The sequence below is a fragment of the Ptychodera flava genome, chromosome 17, assembly GCF_041260155.1.
Source record: "Ptychodera flava strain L36383 chromosome 17, AS_Pfla_20210202, whole genome shotgun sequence".
Taxonomy (NCBI): Eukaryota; Metazoa; Hemichordata; class Enteropneusta; family Ptychoderidae; genus Ptychodera; species Ptychodera flava.
Genome location: NC_091944.1, coordinates 31304954 through 31319225, shown reverse-complemented (window position 1 = coordinate 31319225; position 14272 = coordinate 31304954). Strand labels below are relative to the sequence as shown.

General features: G+C 37.1%; 1 protein-coding gene across 2 annotated transcripts; it reads right to left on the bottom strand.

Annotated features, from left to right (window-relative positions):
- Window positions 1-600: 600 nt before the first annotated feature.
- Window positions 601-13274, bottom strand: LOC139116057 (ras-related GTP-binding protein C-like). Of its 2 annotated transcripts, none has more exons than XM_070678564.1 (10): window positions 13152-13274; window positions 10588-10736; window positions 9268-9362; window positions 8609-8742; window positions 7688-7887; window positions 7083-7197; window positions 5165-5307; window positions 4419-4566; window positions 4052-4261; window positions 601-1559 (listed from the first exon to the last, which is right to left on the bottom strand). In XM_070678564.1, exons 1-9 carry the CDS (start codon window positions 13152-13154, stop codon window positions 4256-4258), a joined length of 993 nt encoding a protein of 330 aa, XP_070534665.1. In that variant the 5' UTR covers window positions 13155-13274; the 3' UTR covers window positions 601-1559; window positions 4052-4255. The 2 variants fall into 2 exon arrangements, with proteins under 2 accessions (XP_070534665.1, XP_070534666.1); XM_070678565.1 differs by having other exon boundaries at window positions 4118-4261.
- Between the last annotated feature and the right edge of the window lie 998 nt (window positions 13275-14272).

Sequence of the window (14272 nt, the reverse complement as noted above, 5' to 3'; positions counted from 1 at the left end):
TGAAACTGCAGCGCTAACCATTGCAAAGGTTTGAACACTGAGGTTTGAAAATTGACATGGACAACATGACGACCACATGCACAGAAATGTGGTAATTTTCAATTGTCAACTTTAAATTGTCAACAATCTAGATACCATGAAATAATCTCAAAAAGTCCAGCCACACATGTATTTCATGAATGAGGGGATCTCTACTTTTGATGATTTACTATTCAGCACATAAGATAGTTGAGGAAGACATAGGGCCATTTTAGCTAAAGACAACCTTACTGTCAACTGACTCAGATTAGGAATGATTTAGTTCATTCTCTCAGCTGAAACATTTCATTCTCTCGACCGAAATATGCATGGGAACAATTTAACACACCACTCTCACTCTGTTAGTAACCCTTTTGACAACCTGATTTCCTTGTATACCAGGTCCACCAATGCTATAGAGAACAATGGGTATCAACTGACTCTTTTCATGATAGGGCTGAATTTGAGAAAAATTACTTGGCTGGTATAGTTCCTAGTAAATACAAGAACACATAACCCCAAAACGCCTGCCATTTACAATTAACAGTTTAGAAGACTATGTTAACAACACGCCACTCTTCATTTCAGTTCAAACAACATAAATTTATTTCTCACATGACAAAAAAATTTCAATTATCAAATGTCAGCAGCTCTAACCCTATATGCTGCTTCTTTCATCGCATGTACAAATGCAAACATACCTGATGTTAGATGTCAGCATCATAAAGACAGCGCCCTCTAGAACACTGCCCCCATCACATCATCTCAAATCGTATAGTTATTGACCCTTTTTTAATACCATTAATGTCTCTAAGTCTTTCACTCTGATAATATTAAACTGAAAAATAAATGCTAATTTCTTGCGTAAACTGTCATGGGAAGCATCTTGTGTGTATACATCCAACACACACTGTATATGTACATCTTTTTCAAGTTAAAGTCCAACATCAAAATCGAAAACTAGCGAGTGCACTGTCATGCACAGCTTCTGATGCTCACATCGTGACAGTAAATTGACCATTGTAGGACTTTCTGTGCTGTCACAATTCAACTTGACCCTTGAAGTGAAAGCACTTTCTCTTGTCACCTCTAAACTCGACATCCCCTCAATTCAAAATACCAATCTGTGAATATCAAATTGGATATCATACTCCACATCTAAGTTGCCAGAGGATGAAAATCAGATGCTTTTGCTGACATAAACAGCACATGGCTCAAAGCTGCATAATTATATTAGAACCACTTACTATAGATACAATAAAAAGGCTTCTCAAAGCCAGTCCATATGTTTTGCCAACAACTAGGCATGCCAATGCTTTCTATGAACATTTTGTACAAGGCATGTAAAGAAATCAGATGTTTTCTCAGTATTATGTGTGTTCAGCTTCAGGCAGGGTAGACCATGCTGTCTTCACACTGGTCTTGTATCTGTCTGCATTTCCTGATGGCTTCTGTAACTTTGTTTTTGGTTTGGTTCTTCTTGGCAGGAAACGCAGGCCACGATTTAGACTTTTTCTACACAGGTACTGATTTCTGGTTGGCTGTTTAGGAGATGACAAAAACACAAAAGAAAGGAAGAATAAGAGCACGCACAGTTTTGTATTGTTTATCTGGTTGTTATTCATGTCAATCTTAGTGTTGTTTTGTAACATGGGTGGCTGCACTTAGGATGTGTGTGCCAATGTTTGGGAGATGTGAGTGTATAGTGTATGGTAAGATAGGCATTGTATGTGATGTGAGTGAAGGCAATATAGACACTGTATGGGATTGGGTGTATAATGTGAGGTGAGATACATGTATGTGTATGGGTAGATATGGGTAGAGAGGCATTGTATGGGTGGATGTGGGTGTACATGTATTGTATGCAGTGAAATAGGCACTGTATGAAGAGATGGGGCTGTTTAATGTGAGATGAGATAGACAGTGTAGGGTGGATGTGGGTGTATGGTGTGCAGTGAAATATGCAGTGTGAGGAGAGAGAGGGTTGTATGGTGTGAGGTGAGATGGTGTATGGGTGGATGTGGGTGTATGGTGTGCAGTGAAATAGGCACTGTATTAGGAGATGGGGATGTATGGTGTATGGCAAGATAGACACTGTATGGTTAGATGTGGATGCATGATGTGTTGTGACATAGGCATTGTTTGTGGTTAGATGCGACTGTGTGGTATGTAGTGAGGTGGACAATGATGGGGAATTGTGTTCAGGTCAAGGTGTGTGGTAAGGTATGATATGGTCATGTTGGTGTTCTGTAAGGTTTTGCATAGTGAGACATGTATATCTGGCGTTGTATGGATTTGCATCATGTGGTGAGATGTACGCAATGTGAACCTTTAGCTCACAAATTCTTCAATGTACAAATTTTTGGAAAGTTTTTCATCAGTTCTAAATCAGTATGTGTATTGTAAAATACACTATATTCTTGTGACAGAACTTTCTTGGGTCAAAGGTCAATTTAGGTTACAGAACACACTAGATATAGGTGCATAGTTTTGAACGGTTTAGTTTGACATTGTCAGTGAGTATGTGATAGTCTGGTTTGCTATGACAAGTGTATGGTGAGGTATTATGAGAAGTTAGTGTCTGGTGTGATGGCGTATGGTGAAATGTAGATGTATGGCATGGAATGATATGGTGAGGTGTAGTGTGATGGGGTGTGATGACTGTGGGAGAAGTGTATGGTGTGGTATTCATATGGTGAAAACAGAGTATGATGCAGTATGTTGGCATGGTGCTATGGTTGATTGATGGTGTGTGGTATGGCTTGACATGGTGCTATGGTTGATTGATGGTGTGTGGTGTGGCTTGACATGGCCATACGTTGGTGTATAGTGTGGTACTGAGTGTTTTGGTGTAGAAAGATATGGGTTTATGGTAATTATGTCGTAGAAGGCAAGATATGTTGAAACAATGAGTGCAAGGTGTGGTATTGAGTGGTATGATGTGACAGAGTATGATGTGGAAGGGTGAAGCATTTTATGGAATGATGAACTTTGATACGGCAGGGGTGATGAAATGTAGGGTTGTATAGTGAGCAAGCATTATGGTGAATTATGGCAATGGCTAATTGGCCATTGTGTTGCAACATCGGTGCAGTGAGATGAGATCAAGTGCAATGAATAAAATACACATACATTGAAAAGATGACATGACACACTGAACTACATCATGATATGTCTACATTAACATTTGTGTCTTAATGGTTGTGTAACAAAGATCCTGTTACCAAACAGTTACATGGGCAAGACTTATACTGAAAAGCTATGTTGTCACTTCTGTCACTCCAGTTTCAAAGTACAAAGGTCTAGCATCATCGCTGATATCAATGGGGTAAGACCGAAGAATAGAACAGAATAGAGTGAAACACTAGCATTTTAGAGTTCCATCGGCCAGTGTCATCAGTTTTAGACTTCAAAAGCAGTTGACACAGCCTAAACACTTATCTGTACCTGTCGCTATTTCATTGTCTATTCTGAGAGTTGAAAGTACAAAGTTGCAACACTGATTGACCTTACTGTAATATCAGCACACTACACGTGTAAACATGCAAATGTTTTCAATCTCACAATCTATCTGATTAGTTTCAGTTTTGGATGACACAAACTGCCTAACAATGGAATATATCAACTTGGGATAATATTGAATGATAACCTTCCAAACAATTTTCAAGTAAATCAACCATACATGTATCTATCACTAAAATACTAGTACATTTGCTAACAAGCAAGAAACATTTTCTACCAATATACTCCTACTAGCAGGGTGCATTACAAAAGAGCATTTAAAAAGTGTTGAAAAATAATAATATACACCAGTAACATCATGATAGGAAAAGTCAATACAGGCAGCTGCACCCATGACCACATCATGCTGGTGGGCCATCCCATTACAAGTTAATGGGGGGTGAGCACCCATGACCATGTCATGCTGGCGGGTCATACCATTACAAGTTAATGGGGGGTGACAAGGTGGTTCAGAGAAGGAAGAACAGCAAGGGAAATTAGAGACCAAGTTCATTGGCACCGGGCTACTAACCTAAGCATGAACATTGCTTGATTTGTGACAACATTTAGACGGGTTTAGTTGGAGTTGTGACCATACCATTAGTCTGAAGGCTTCCAGTACCGTCTTGTGGACTACTCGCTGTCTGCGACGACATCAACATCCCCTGCTGTGACTTGAGCCGCACTTCAAACACTTCCTGGATTGCATTTTTGAAACAGTGGAAATTGTAGTCGATCAGACCTGTTGATTGCATGTGAATGGAGAGACAGACATTTCAGGTTAAATGGTGTTAAGGATCAACAGCAATTACATTTGAAGGACACCATGATGACGGTAAACTTTGTAAACAAATTACAGATTGTGGAGATATTTTGACAGAAACACTTCTCCAACTTACCATGTCTGTCAAGTTGTCTTCTCTGAGAATACAAACTAACGCTAAAAATCTGTTGACTTCTCGGAGATAAAGAATTGTTGCATTGTTAAGTTTAATGATTGAACTTGACTCTGAGTCATAGGCACTGCCTTCATTCTCTTCTCTCAGTCTGCATACCGGGAAAAAAGAAAGAAAGGCATTAATGTTCATGGAATTCTTCCATACAAATCATACATCTAAGAAGACTTTCTTTGGTACAGTGATGACAAAATGTGCATGAAATATCAAAATTTGAGGATTTTATTTCCTCATTGCTGGGAGCAAAAGATTACTTCACAATATGTTAAGAGCGTATCCATCTCAAGACGTTTGTCTTATATATTCTGCGCATCATTCTCTTTCAATGGAATGTTGCAAATGTTAACAGTAACTAGAAATACAGCATGGATGATATACTCTTGTGTTCAATATTTTCAACTTAGATTAATCTGGTTTTGAATTATGTCCCTCAAAATTATTCCAAAATTATCAAAACCATTAACAGAAGTAGTTGTATTTCAATATTACATTAACAATCCATAGTCAAACAACTGATGGATATTGGAGATTTTACAGATCACATCAAACAGAATTCATCGGAGACACTTTGAACTGCAAGTTCACTAAGTATCGCATTTACATCTACCTTCAACTAAACTTGACCCTGACATTGTGAACTGTAATACCCATAAGCCGAACTATAGAAAATATATCCACTGGATACTCACCCATAAATACATGAAACATCAATGACAACATCAATCATATCACAGCAGAGTTCATATGACTGCATGTCAACCGGTGAACCATCCGTAGCAATGTAGATTTTACTGACAACATCAAAGAGGAAGGCTTTCTCTATTCCTGAATTCTGTCAAAGAATATGAATTCAGTACGTTCCATGAATGATAGCACTGATAATAATAGGCATCTTTACTCAAATGCAAATCCTGAACAGAGACTTTAAACTTGATTAAGAATAACATAGGGCCAAAGTCCCTGAAGCTACTATAGACATGGATAAAAATTAAGTATCAGTATTTTCATCCTATTAACCAAGCACATTTTAACTTTCAAATTAACATTGTAAGTAAGTTCTGTTGAATAAGTTGAGACTGTACATACTCAGAGAAGCACACTGAAGAGAAAATGTTTGAAACTTAAGAAGTTCAAGGTCATCAAAAGCATTATAAGGAATCATGTAACTTTCATTGCACTGTTTACACAGATTGCATAATTGCTATAAATAGCACATGAGGAATCTTACAGCCTAGCTTTACCATAAAAACCCTATCACTTTGACCACTCTTTTAATTGACCACTCTATTTTTTTCCTCAAAAAGTAATTTTATTTTATCCTTACCAAGTCAACCATAAATGGAAATTAGAACTTTCTCTATCTCTATCTCTATTGACTATTTTGAGCAATTTCTTTTAGATATTAAACATACAGGGCACAATAAATGACAGTTCAGAATATGTCAAAGTTGGGATTCAGGAAAGTTGCCTTTACATGTTTTAATCCTCCAAGATGGTAAGCATTTCACTATGAACTGTCAAAAAAGTTGAACTTTCTGATAATTCTACATAAAATTATTTTGGCTTGATGATTTCCTAATTAATTCAATTATTTAAAATCATATTAATTATTTTTTTCTGGGTGAATTGATAGGGTTTATACAGTACAAGAATTACATACAATGTAAGTCAAATTTTGACCAAAAATGACAAAAAAATTCCTTAAAAATACAGATTTGCATATTTCATCACAATTTGAACAAATCTAAGTTGGGTTACCCCTAGGGACCTGTATACCAAATAACAAAGCTGTCTGACCAGCGGTTATGAAGAAGAAGATTTTTTACCAAAAACGCCTTTTTTGGCATTAATTTGCCTATTTTCAATAATATCAAAAATTAAAAAAAAAGTTTCTCAAAATCTATTTTTCATCTACACAACAAATATCAAATCAGTAAGTACTGCGGTTCTCAAGATATTGAGTGGACGGACGCCTCACAACGGACATACATACATACATACATACAGACTGACGACGGACGCCGGACGGATACCCATCCCAATAGCCTCTATAGACTATAGTCTATAGTAGCTAAAAATTTGCAGGAAAACTTGGCAAAGGTATGACAAGCAGATTTGATGCGAAAGTTCAGATCTCTGTTCCAGCAATATTCTGCAATACTCTTGAAAGAGACACAAGTCCATATCTGTCATTGTATAGAAAATATTACATACCTTAGTGAAAACTTGAAATTAAACCTTGACAAAGGCAAATTTCAAGAGGTTGTCTTTTTCAATTCTGTACAAAAATGTTTCCTTGATTTTCATACCAATTTAAGAATACAATACTCAAACTGTGTCTATGCACAATTTTTTTCAAGATAAAAAGGAGCAAACTGCATGGTTTCAGAAAGTTTACAAGAATTTAGCGATTTGTTCTGTAAGGACTGGGTTGATTTATGATCAGTGGAAATATTAGAGTACAGACTCTGCAGAATTGATTGATTTTCATTTTGACACTCTACACTAATCTAATCACTGGTCTGCATCAAACAAGGGGGAGGGGTGACTTGGAACCTTGGAAAGACCTCCACACATCATTATAAAATAGAATTCATATGTACTCACCGAAATTAGAATATTCAGAAGATTTTCTAAGGTTGGTAACTGAGGGATCAGTTTCTGTACAACTTTGCTGAACGCTTCAAATATTGAGTGATCATAAATACTTGTGAGGTAAAAACTGAAATGAGATAGAAAGGAAAAGTCAGAATAATTGAGTAAATATGCATACATTCATCAGTACAGACAGGGATATCTGATGTACACAGAAAACCTGTAGCAAAGCATGTACATGAATACAAATGGCAATATCCCTTTCAGTGCCATTAGAATTACAGCAAATGCTGAGGCATTCTAACCAAGGCTTTCTGTTTTAAGAGCAAGCATGGTATTGTTGTAGAACTTTCTAACAACATTTGATACCCTTCCAATTCTTACAGATGTTAATGGTACAAATTCTTCTCAAAGATTGTTAGACCCATCACTTATGTTTTGAAATGAATAGCTATATTGTCTCTCTTTGAGATATCAACACAGGGATTTCGAATAAATATTAGAAAATATCATGTGATTCAGTATTTTCAACAGGATTTACAGAAAGAAATGTCAGATCATCAGAAGTTTGAAGCCACTATATGGAATAAAGTAGACTTTTGAATGCAGTATCTCACCTAAGATGAACTCCATCCAACCCTGCATCAGCTAACTCATCTGTGGCTCGCTGGTGAATGTCCCTCTGTGTTTCAATCTTGTGGTCGTCTGAGAGACCATCCACTTTGTGGATGAAGACTTCAAATTTGATATTTGGATTGACCTTGTATGCCCTTGTGACTGTCATGTGAAGTTTGGCAAGGGCATCCATGTAGTCATCCTGCGAATGTTAAAAACATTCAGTCAAATCAGAATGGTAAGATCAGATTAACACACTCATCATGTCATTGAAGTTCCTGCCAATCTGGCCTTTCTCAAGTATCACCTGAAATACTGACATCTGTTGTTTCTTGGGTGAGATTGAACTTATTCCTTAAAACCTTAAAACATGGCACATCTGTAAGTCTAAGGAAGGTCGAAGCAGCGTTACAATTGATTAACACTTTGGAGATGCTACACAACCCCACTTACAAACTAAGCAAAACTTCACAGAACTAAGTTTGTAACTCAAAATTCTAAATGTACATATTTCTGATGCTTAAGAATTGCTTATAGTACAACTGCACGTACTGAAAACTGCCATTGTATGAATGTAAAACAAAAATAGCGCTGATATGAGTTGATATTGAGGAACTGGTGTGTAGTTGATCAGACATACAGATACACACTGTTTGCTTTCAAGCACACTTGCATCATTGTGTCTGTACATCATTCACTATGTGTCACCTTGGAATATCCAAAATATTCAATAAGTAAAGATTATTGGACACAGAGAGCAATTCATAATAGTCATTAGTAACCTACGGAATCATTGCAGGTCAGGGTATCGATACAGTGCAATGTTTGCCCCTGAGGAACACCCTAAAATAGTTTATATCCAAGGGTCTGTATCCACAAATCTTTACACCTTCATATCTGTATAACTTCAGCGTGACACTCACCTGTGCATCAATGACAAATATGAGAGCTCCACATCCACCAAAGATCATCTCTGAGTCAAACGTAGGATCAAAGAAATCTATTTGACCGGGAAAGTCCCAGATTTGAAACTGTACAAAGGAACTATTGTTGATATCTGAAAACAGAGAGAAGTTGGAAGGGAAAACATGACTTAATTTTCAAATTCCAATGCCTTTCATGAAAAAGCTTCAACTCCTAATGTTTTTCAACTTCTTTTCTGCTCTCTATACAAAACAATATTTCTGATTGTCCCAGTTGCCAGCTTTTATATATAAAATGTTAAATGTACACAAATCAATGAACACCTACTGGAGTATTATGTGTTGAAGATAAATATTACATTTGAGATTTTTCAAATACTTCTCCTGGTTTGGAGCAATTGTGTGTAATTAGATGTGAAATGTCAAAGATTTTCAGCCAATCAGAATGGAAAGTTTTGTGATGTGGTCATCAGTTCTATGACAACATGGACTATTGGCAATATTAAAATTATTTTCACAAGTAAATGTTATGAGGCCTCAATTATGTGATCATGAAATCACATGCTTTCACTGCATTCGTTTTGCTCTGGCAAATAGTAGGAATACAGAAACATCACCATAAGGATAAATAAAGTAAATATATACATGCATACACTTACCATCTTTGACAATTTTATTTGTACTCTCTAGGAAAAGTGTTTCATTCGGGGACATCTTGTGAAACACAACTTTTTGAATAGAGGACTTGCCACTCCTGAAAACAAACATAATTTTTTTATTTCAGTGAGCTGTGGAACACCGATGTCCATGATCTTGTTGTGTAATTTACCGAACTGGAACATGTAAGATCTGTAGAATAGCTACGATACCATGAAAACTATACAGGTATTGTGATCTTGATATAGCCTGGACGCTACTCTGCTCTTATATCTGATTGAAAGAGTCTAGCAAACAGCTGCATGCAATAACACCAATGGCATGATGCTTTCAAGTGTAGAGCTCATGAAATATTTCTGTTACTACAAGGGGCTTTGGGAAATACCAGACATTACTGGGCAAGCACACCTAATCAGATTACAAGATAACTGTGCTTTACACTATCCAGATATCATCTACATGTGTATCTGGGATTAAGCTACAGTGTGTCCGGGAACAAATTTTTGACATTCAGATTTTTTTACTTTGTTGGTCTGCTGCCCGTGTGAACTCATTTTGAAGGTTCCATCATTTTTTGTGAACATCGTAAGTTTTAATTTTTCCCAAGGAGTTAAAAGACCATACAGTAAGCATTTTGAATTTCAAGTATCTGTTATTGTTCAAGTAATTTGAGACTTTGCATGATCCCTACTGATTTTTATTTCTAGATCACTAAAGAGAATGGTTTGAAAGTTTCAGCTTGGATGTTTAAAAAAATTTTTGAGGCATGCATTGCCTTAACAATGGCTCTCAAAAATACTTTTCATATCTGTGTCAGTCACTGATAAGTTATGCAGTCCACGTATTACTATGAACATTAAAAGGTGCCTTTGACAATAAATTCTGATTACGATTGATTTTCATAAACCTGCTGAAAATATGCACTCATCCATGTTGATTCTTGTCTATGCTACTTACTGCTGATACAGATTAGACTGGACCACTATGAAAACAAAGCTGACCGAAGTTCAGGGTGCAATAGTTTACATGTAGCCACGTGTACTTTTTCAAGATACATGTACCCGGGGTATACACAATAGAGAAAGATTTGCTATCAGAAATCCATAACAAATTATCAGCACGACATTGCCTCCCTTAGGTTTACTTGCCAGGTTGCTAGACTATGAAAGTTGAGTGACAACGAAAGTTTACTAAAATTACTGAATATTAAACCTATCAATGCAGATTCCAAAGACTTTTAAGATTATAGAATTTTTCAAATTAGAACTGAATAAATTGTAACAAGCTGCTTATAAGTCATGCAGATGAAATGAAGCACTAACCTTCTGAGTCCCATAAGAAGTATTCTTGGTTTACTGTCAGGTGAGGCCGTGGCCCCATCTGTCTCCGTGTCGTCAGGTCCATAACCAAAGTCTTGTGGAAATGATCCCACTACACTGTATCCACCACCCAGGTCTTCCTCGTCATACGACTGTAGATGGTAAATACAGCAGATTATTGTATGCATTTGAATCATAAGCATAAAATTACATATTCTATGGATATATTGAATTGGACAAAAACCCAAGACTAAAGTGAAAGCAAATAGTGTTTGCATATATGTGAAGAAAAATTTTAATTCGAATTTTAAAATAGTACTTACAATCCGGGAAAAGTCAAACACATTGAATGGCAGGCAATTGCTATCCCAGGGGAAAACATTTTTTCTTTACAAATAAAACCTGGTAATGTTACTGTGGAACAGGCAAAATAATTTTATTGTACAAGCACTGTCAGTTCTATTTACATTTTAACCTCTCTGGATGTAAAAATTTTGACCATGCTTTGAATGGAATCACAACATACACTCTCTTTGTAAGCAAATATTTACTTTGCTACTTACCAGCAGACTTCTTTATTTACCCAGCCTCACCCTGCGTACCAGATCAACAGATGACATAGTAGGGGGATCAGACCAAAGGTTGTTGGTCAAAAGGTGATTGCTATTTAGGCCCCTCTCAGCAACTGTGATGCGATCATACTGACAACGCCATTGCAAGAATTGGCTGACAATGCAAACTAGGAAATCCATTACTGCAAAAAGGGGAAGTCAACCAGTCACTCCATAAAATTACCGCTATGCAGAATATTTTTAAAAATATAAGGTAAAGATTAATTTCAGTACATATACATTGCCATCACTGACACAAAAGGGTTTGTATGAGATAAAATTCAGCAGCATTACCTAAATTTGTAAGCGACCCTTAAAACTGCAGAGTACTGACTGTTTTTGCTAAGTTTATGGAACATACGTGTATTTGCAAACCCAGGTTCCATTCTATGATTGCATTGATAAACCATGGGGAACCCTGATGACATGACAACGAGACCCTGATAACATTTCTCTAGGCACTGCATGTAACAAAAAAAACAGACTTAACTCAATAAAATTCAAGAGTACATGTACTGAGTACCAGTTCACTTATACCAGTCTTTTCTCTGTACTGAGCAGTTTCAAGGTTTCTTAACCCTATCCTTTCACATACTGTGACATATATCCTTGCACAAGTTTCAAGGAAATAACTGTCACCGATTGCAATGACCATGAGATAGTTTGGCAAAAGACGCATTACATAAATCACACTGTCCTTCGGACTACACATTAAAAACTGTCTGCCTTATCAACAGTACAAATGAAAAAACTTCACATAGTGTATATGGAACATATATTGACATCAGTCCTGCGTACTGGTTAAGGGTAAGGTCTTAGAGTTGGCCATAGATGAACCTGTATGAAGAGTGATTCTATTGTTTTAGATCACCAAGATGAGCTAGGTGTAATTTTATCATAGGATATTGTATTCCTTATTTGACATAACTTACTGGAATCCAACGCTAAGTAAATGTGGTGAGCAGAAGTCAGTGAGTGACAATATCAGAAATTTAGACCTTACTGCCTGGAAAATCTCTCACTGTTTATATTATCACATTTACAACTATCTCACATTGACATGTTTGCATGTCATGTTTACATTCTGTGTGTGTATGTACTTTTTCTGTGACTGACTGACTGACTATCATATCGTTATCAAGGGCAGTATATTGACTGTTAAAATACATAAAGATTGATGTGGAATTTTGAGGTACCTTTACTGAAATGCTCATTTGATCATATATAGATAATGAAAAGATAAAATGCATCCGTCTATGTATGTAAGAGGTGAATAAACTCGAAACGATATAATATTTGAAGTACAGTGATTCGACAAGGTCATATAAGGTCATTCCGTAGAGCATAACAGTGCACTTACAGACAGTAAGTTTTACAAGCTACAGTACATCGTCCGCATGTGCTTAATTAAACAATCGTGATTTGAAATAATCAAGAAAACACTCGTACGTGGGGCAGCCACTGTCGCAAGTGTTGATCCAACTTTTCCGGTGTGATTACGATGGACTACCGGGGAACTGAGTGAATGCGCGTGAAAGTCATGTGAGTGTCGTCATCTGATCACGTACCACGGTCGATGGAGGACAATCTCCAGTGTAAAGTGGCCACTGAATTCGCCAGTGGTACTCTTTTCAGATATTAGAATATAATTGAAATTTCAGCGGCCTTTAAGAATGATCGGCTAGGACTGAATAGTCGTTTGGGGCAGGAATTTCCCAGTCATATTATATATTCGAATCACAGCGTGAAAGGGGGTGACGTAAAACATTGTAAACTAGTCACAAGACTGAAGCTGTACGAATAAACCACAAAGACTGAGCGTTCATAATTTCGCTCGTTCAACGATTTCAGTCGTTCTCTGCAATCTTATTCTGGTAACACGCAAAAGTAGAGCCTTCTGTAGAAATAGACGATTTTTAAATAGAGAAACACACACGGCAACTTGACAGTACTTACCATCTTGCTATCAACAGCGGAACGGGCAACTCGGCAATGTTATCATGTGATAGTAGGCTTAGCCCACAATGTACTTTTAAATTAAGAATTACTTCATCTTAATATATTCTAACAAGATGAAGATGAATGCTATTACAAATATATATGTATACATGAATATTATTAACACAAGGGATAAAAATATCAAAAGCTTTTGTATATTTGACGCAATATTTATTAACTTTTCTAACATCAGTTGAGTACGAGGCTGCTATGACGTCATCCCAGGATGCACAGGACAGTTCAAAAAACCGGAAGTGATTTTTCCGAGGCTGACAAGTGACATCAGCGGTCGTCGGGCGTGGGATGTACACAACTTGCACAACTTGCTTTCTGTAGGCTCATCTGTAGATCATCGCGTCTGTGCTACGTCGTATATAGAGAACACACTCAACAACAAAGCACAGAAAACTATGATCTTGTCTCGTGTTTTGACTAAGCCTTGAAAACAGACCTACCGGCCAGCGGCTCGCATCATCTTTTCGCGTTCCGGTTACTTCACGAGGCTGTGTGTGTGAATGCATTGAGTGTGAGTAACCGCCTCCAGTATATATAGGGGACTCAGTCTATAGGAAATCTGCCGAACAGTCGGAAGCAAGGTCGGGAAGCCATCTGGCACCCGTCTCCACAGATTTCAAGTTTTTCATTCACGCAAAAAGTTTTCAGTTGTGAATATTTTGTGGCCAGACCGTGACCAGACGTACTGCAAACATCTATCATCGTACGTTCTCCGTTCAGCAATCTCGCAGAAGACCTGATGTCTATCCACCAAACAGGTAAGCCATTTACGTTCAGTGTTGTGAGTACTTTCCTGGTCTGTATTGCAAGGACACTGCGTTGTTTTTGCTCATTATGGAAACTTTTCTCTTCGTACATTCCAAAGAAATGGCCACCACTTGCTTAGCGATTTATCAAGTATCAACCCTCTTGTAGTGATACTGTCGATAAATATTATTTTGCTCGATGTACTGCATTGACATTCGTCCAACGTAGTATTCCACACAATGATACATAATTAATAATTTAATTAACTTATGTAGGTGTTGTGAACATACAACTTTGGATATGTGAGAATGTATCAA

Bases quoted from the DNA above. Each gene is read 5' to 3' on its own strand.
- LOC139116057 (XM_070678564.1), bottom strand. The intron at 9,363-10,587 runs GTTAGTGCTTCA...GTTTGTTTTCAG, and splicing joins CTTCTTATGGGACTCAGAAG to GAGTGGCAAGTCCTCTATTC. The intron at 4,567-5,164 runs GTGAGTATCCAG...CCCGGTATGCAG, and splicing joins GATGTTTCATGTATTTATGG to ACTGAGAGAAGAGAATGAAG.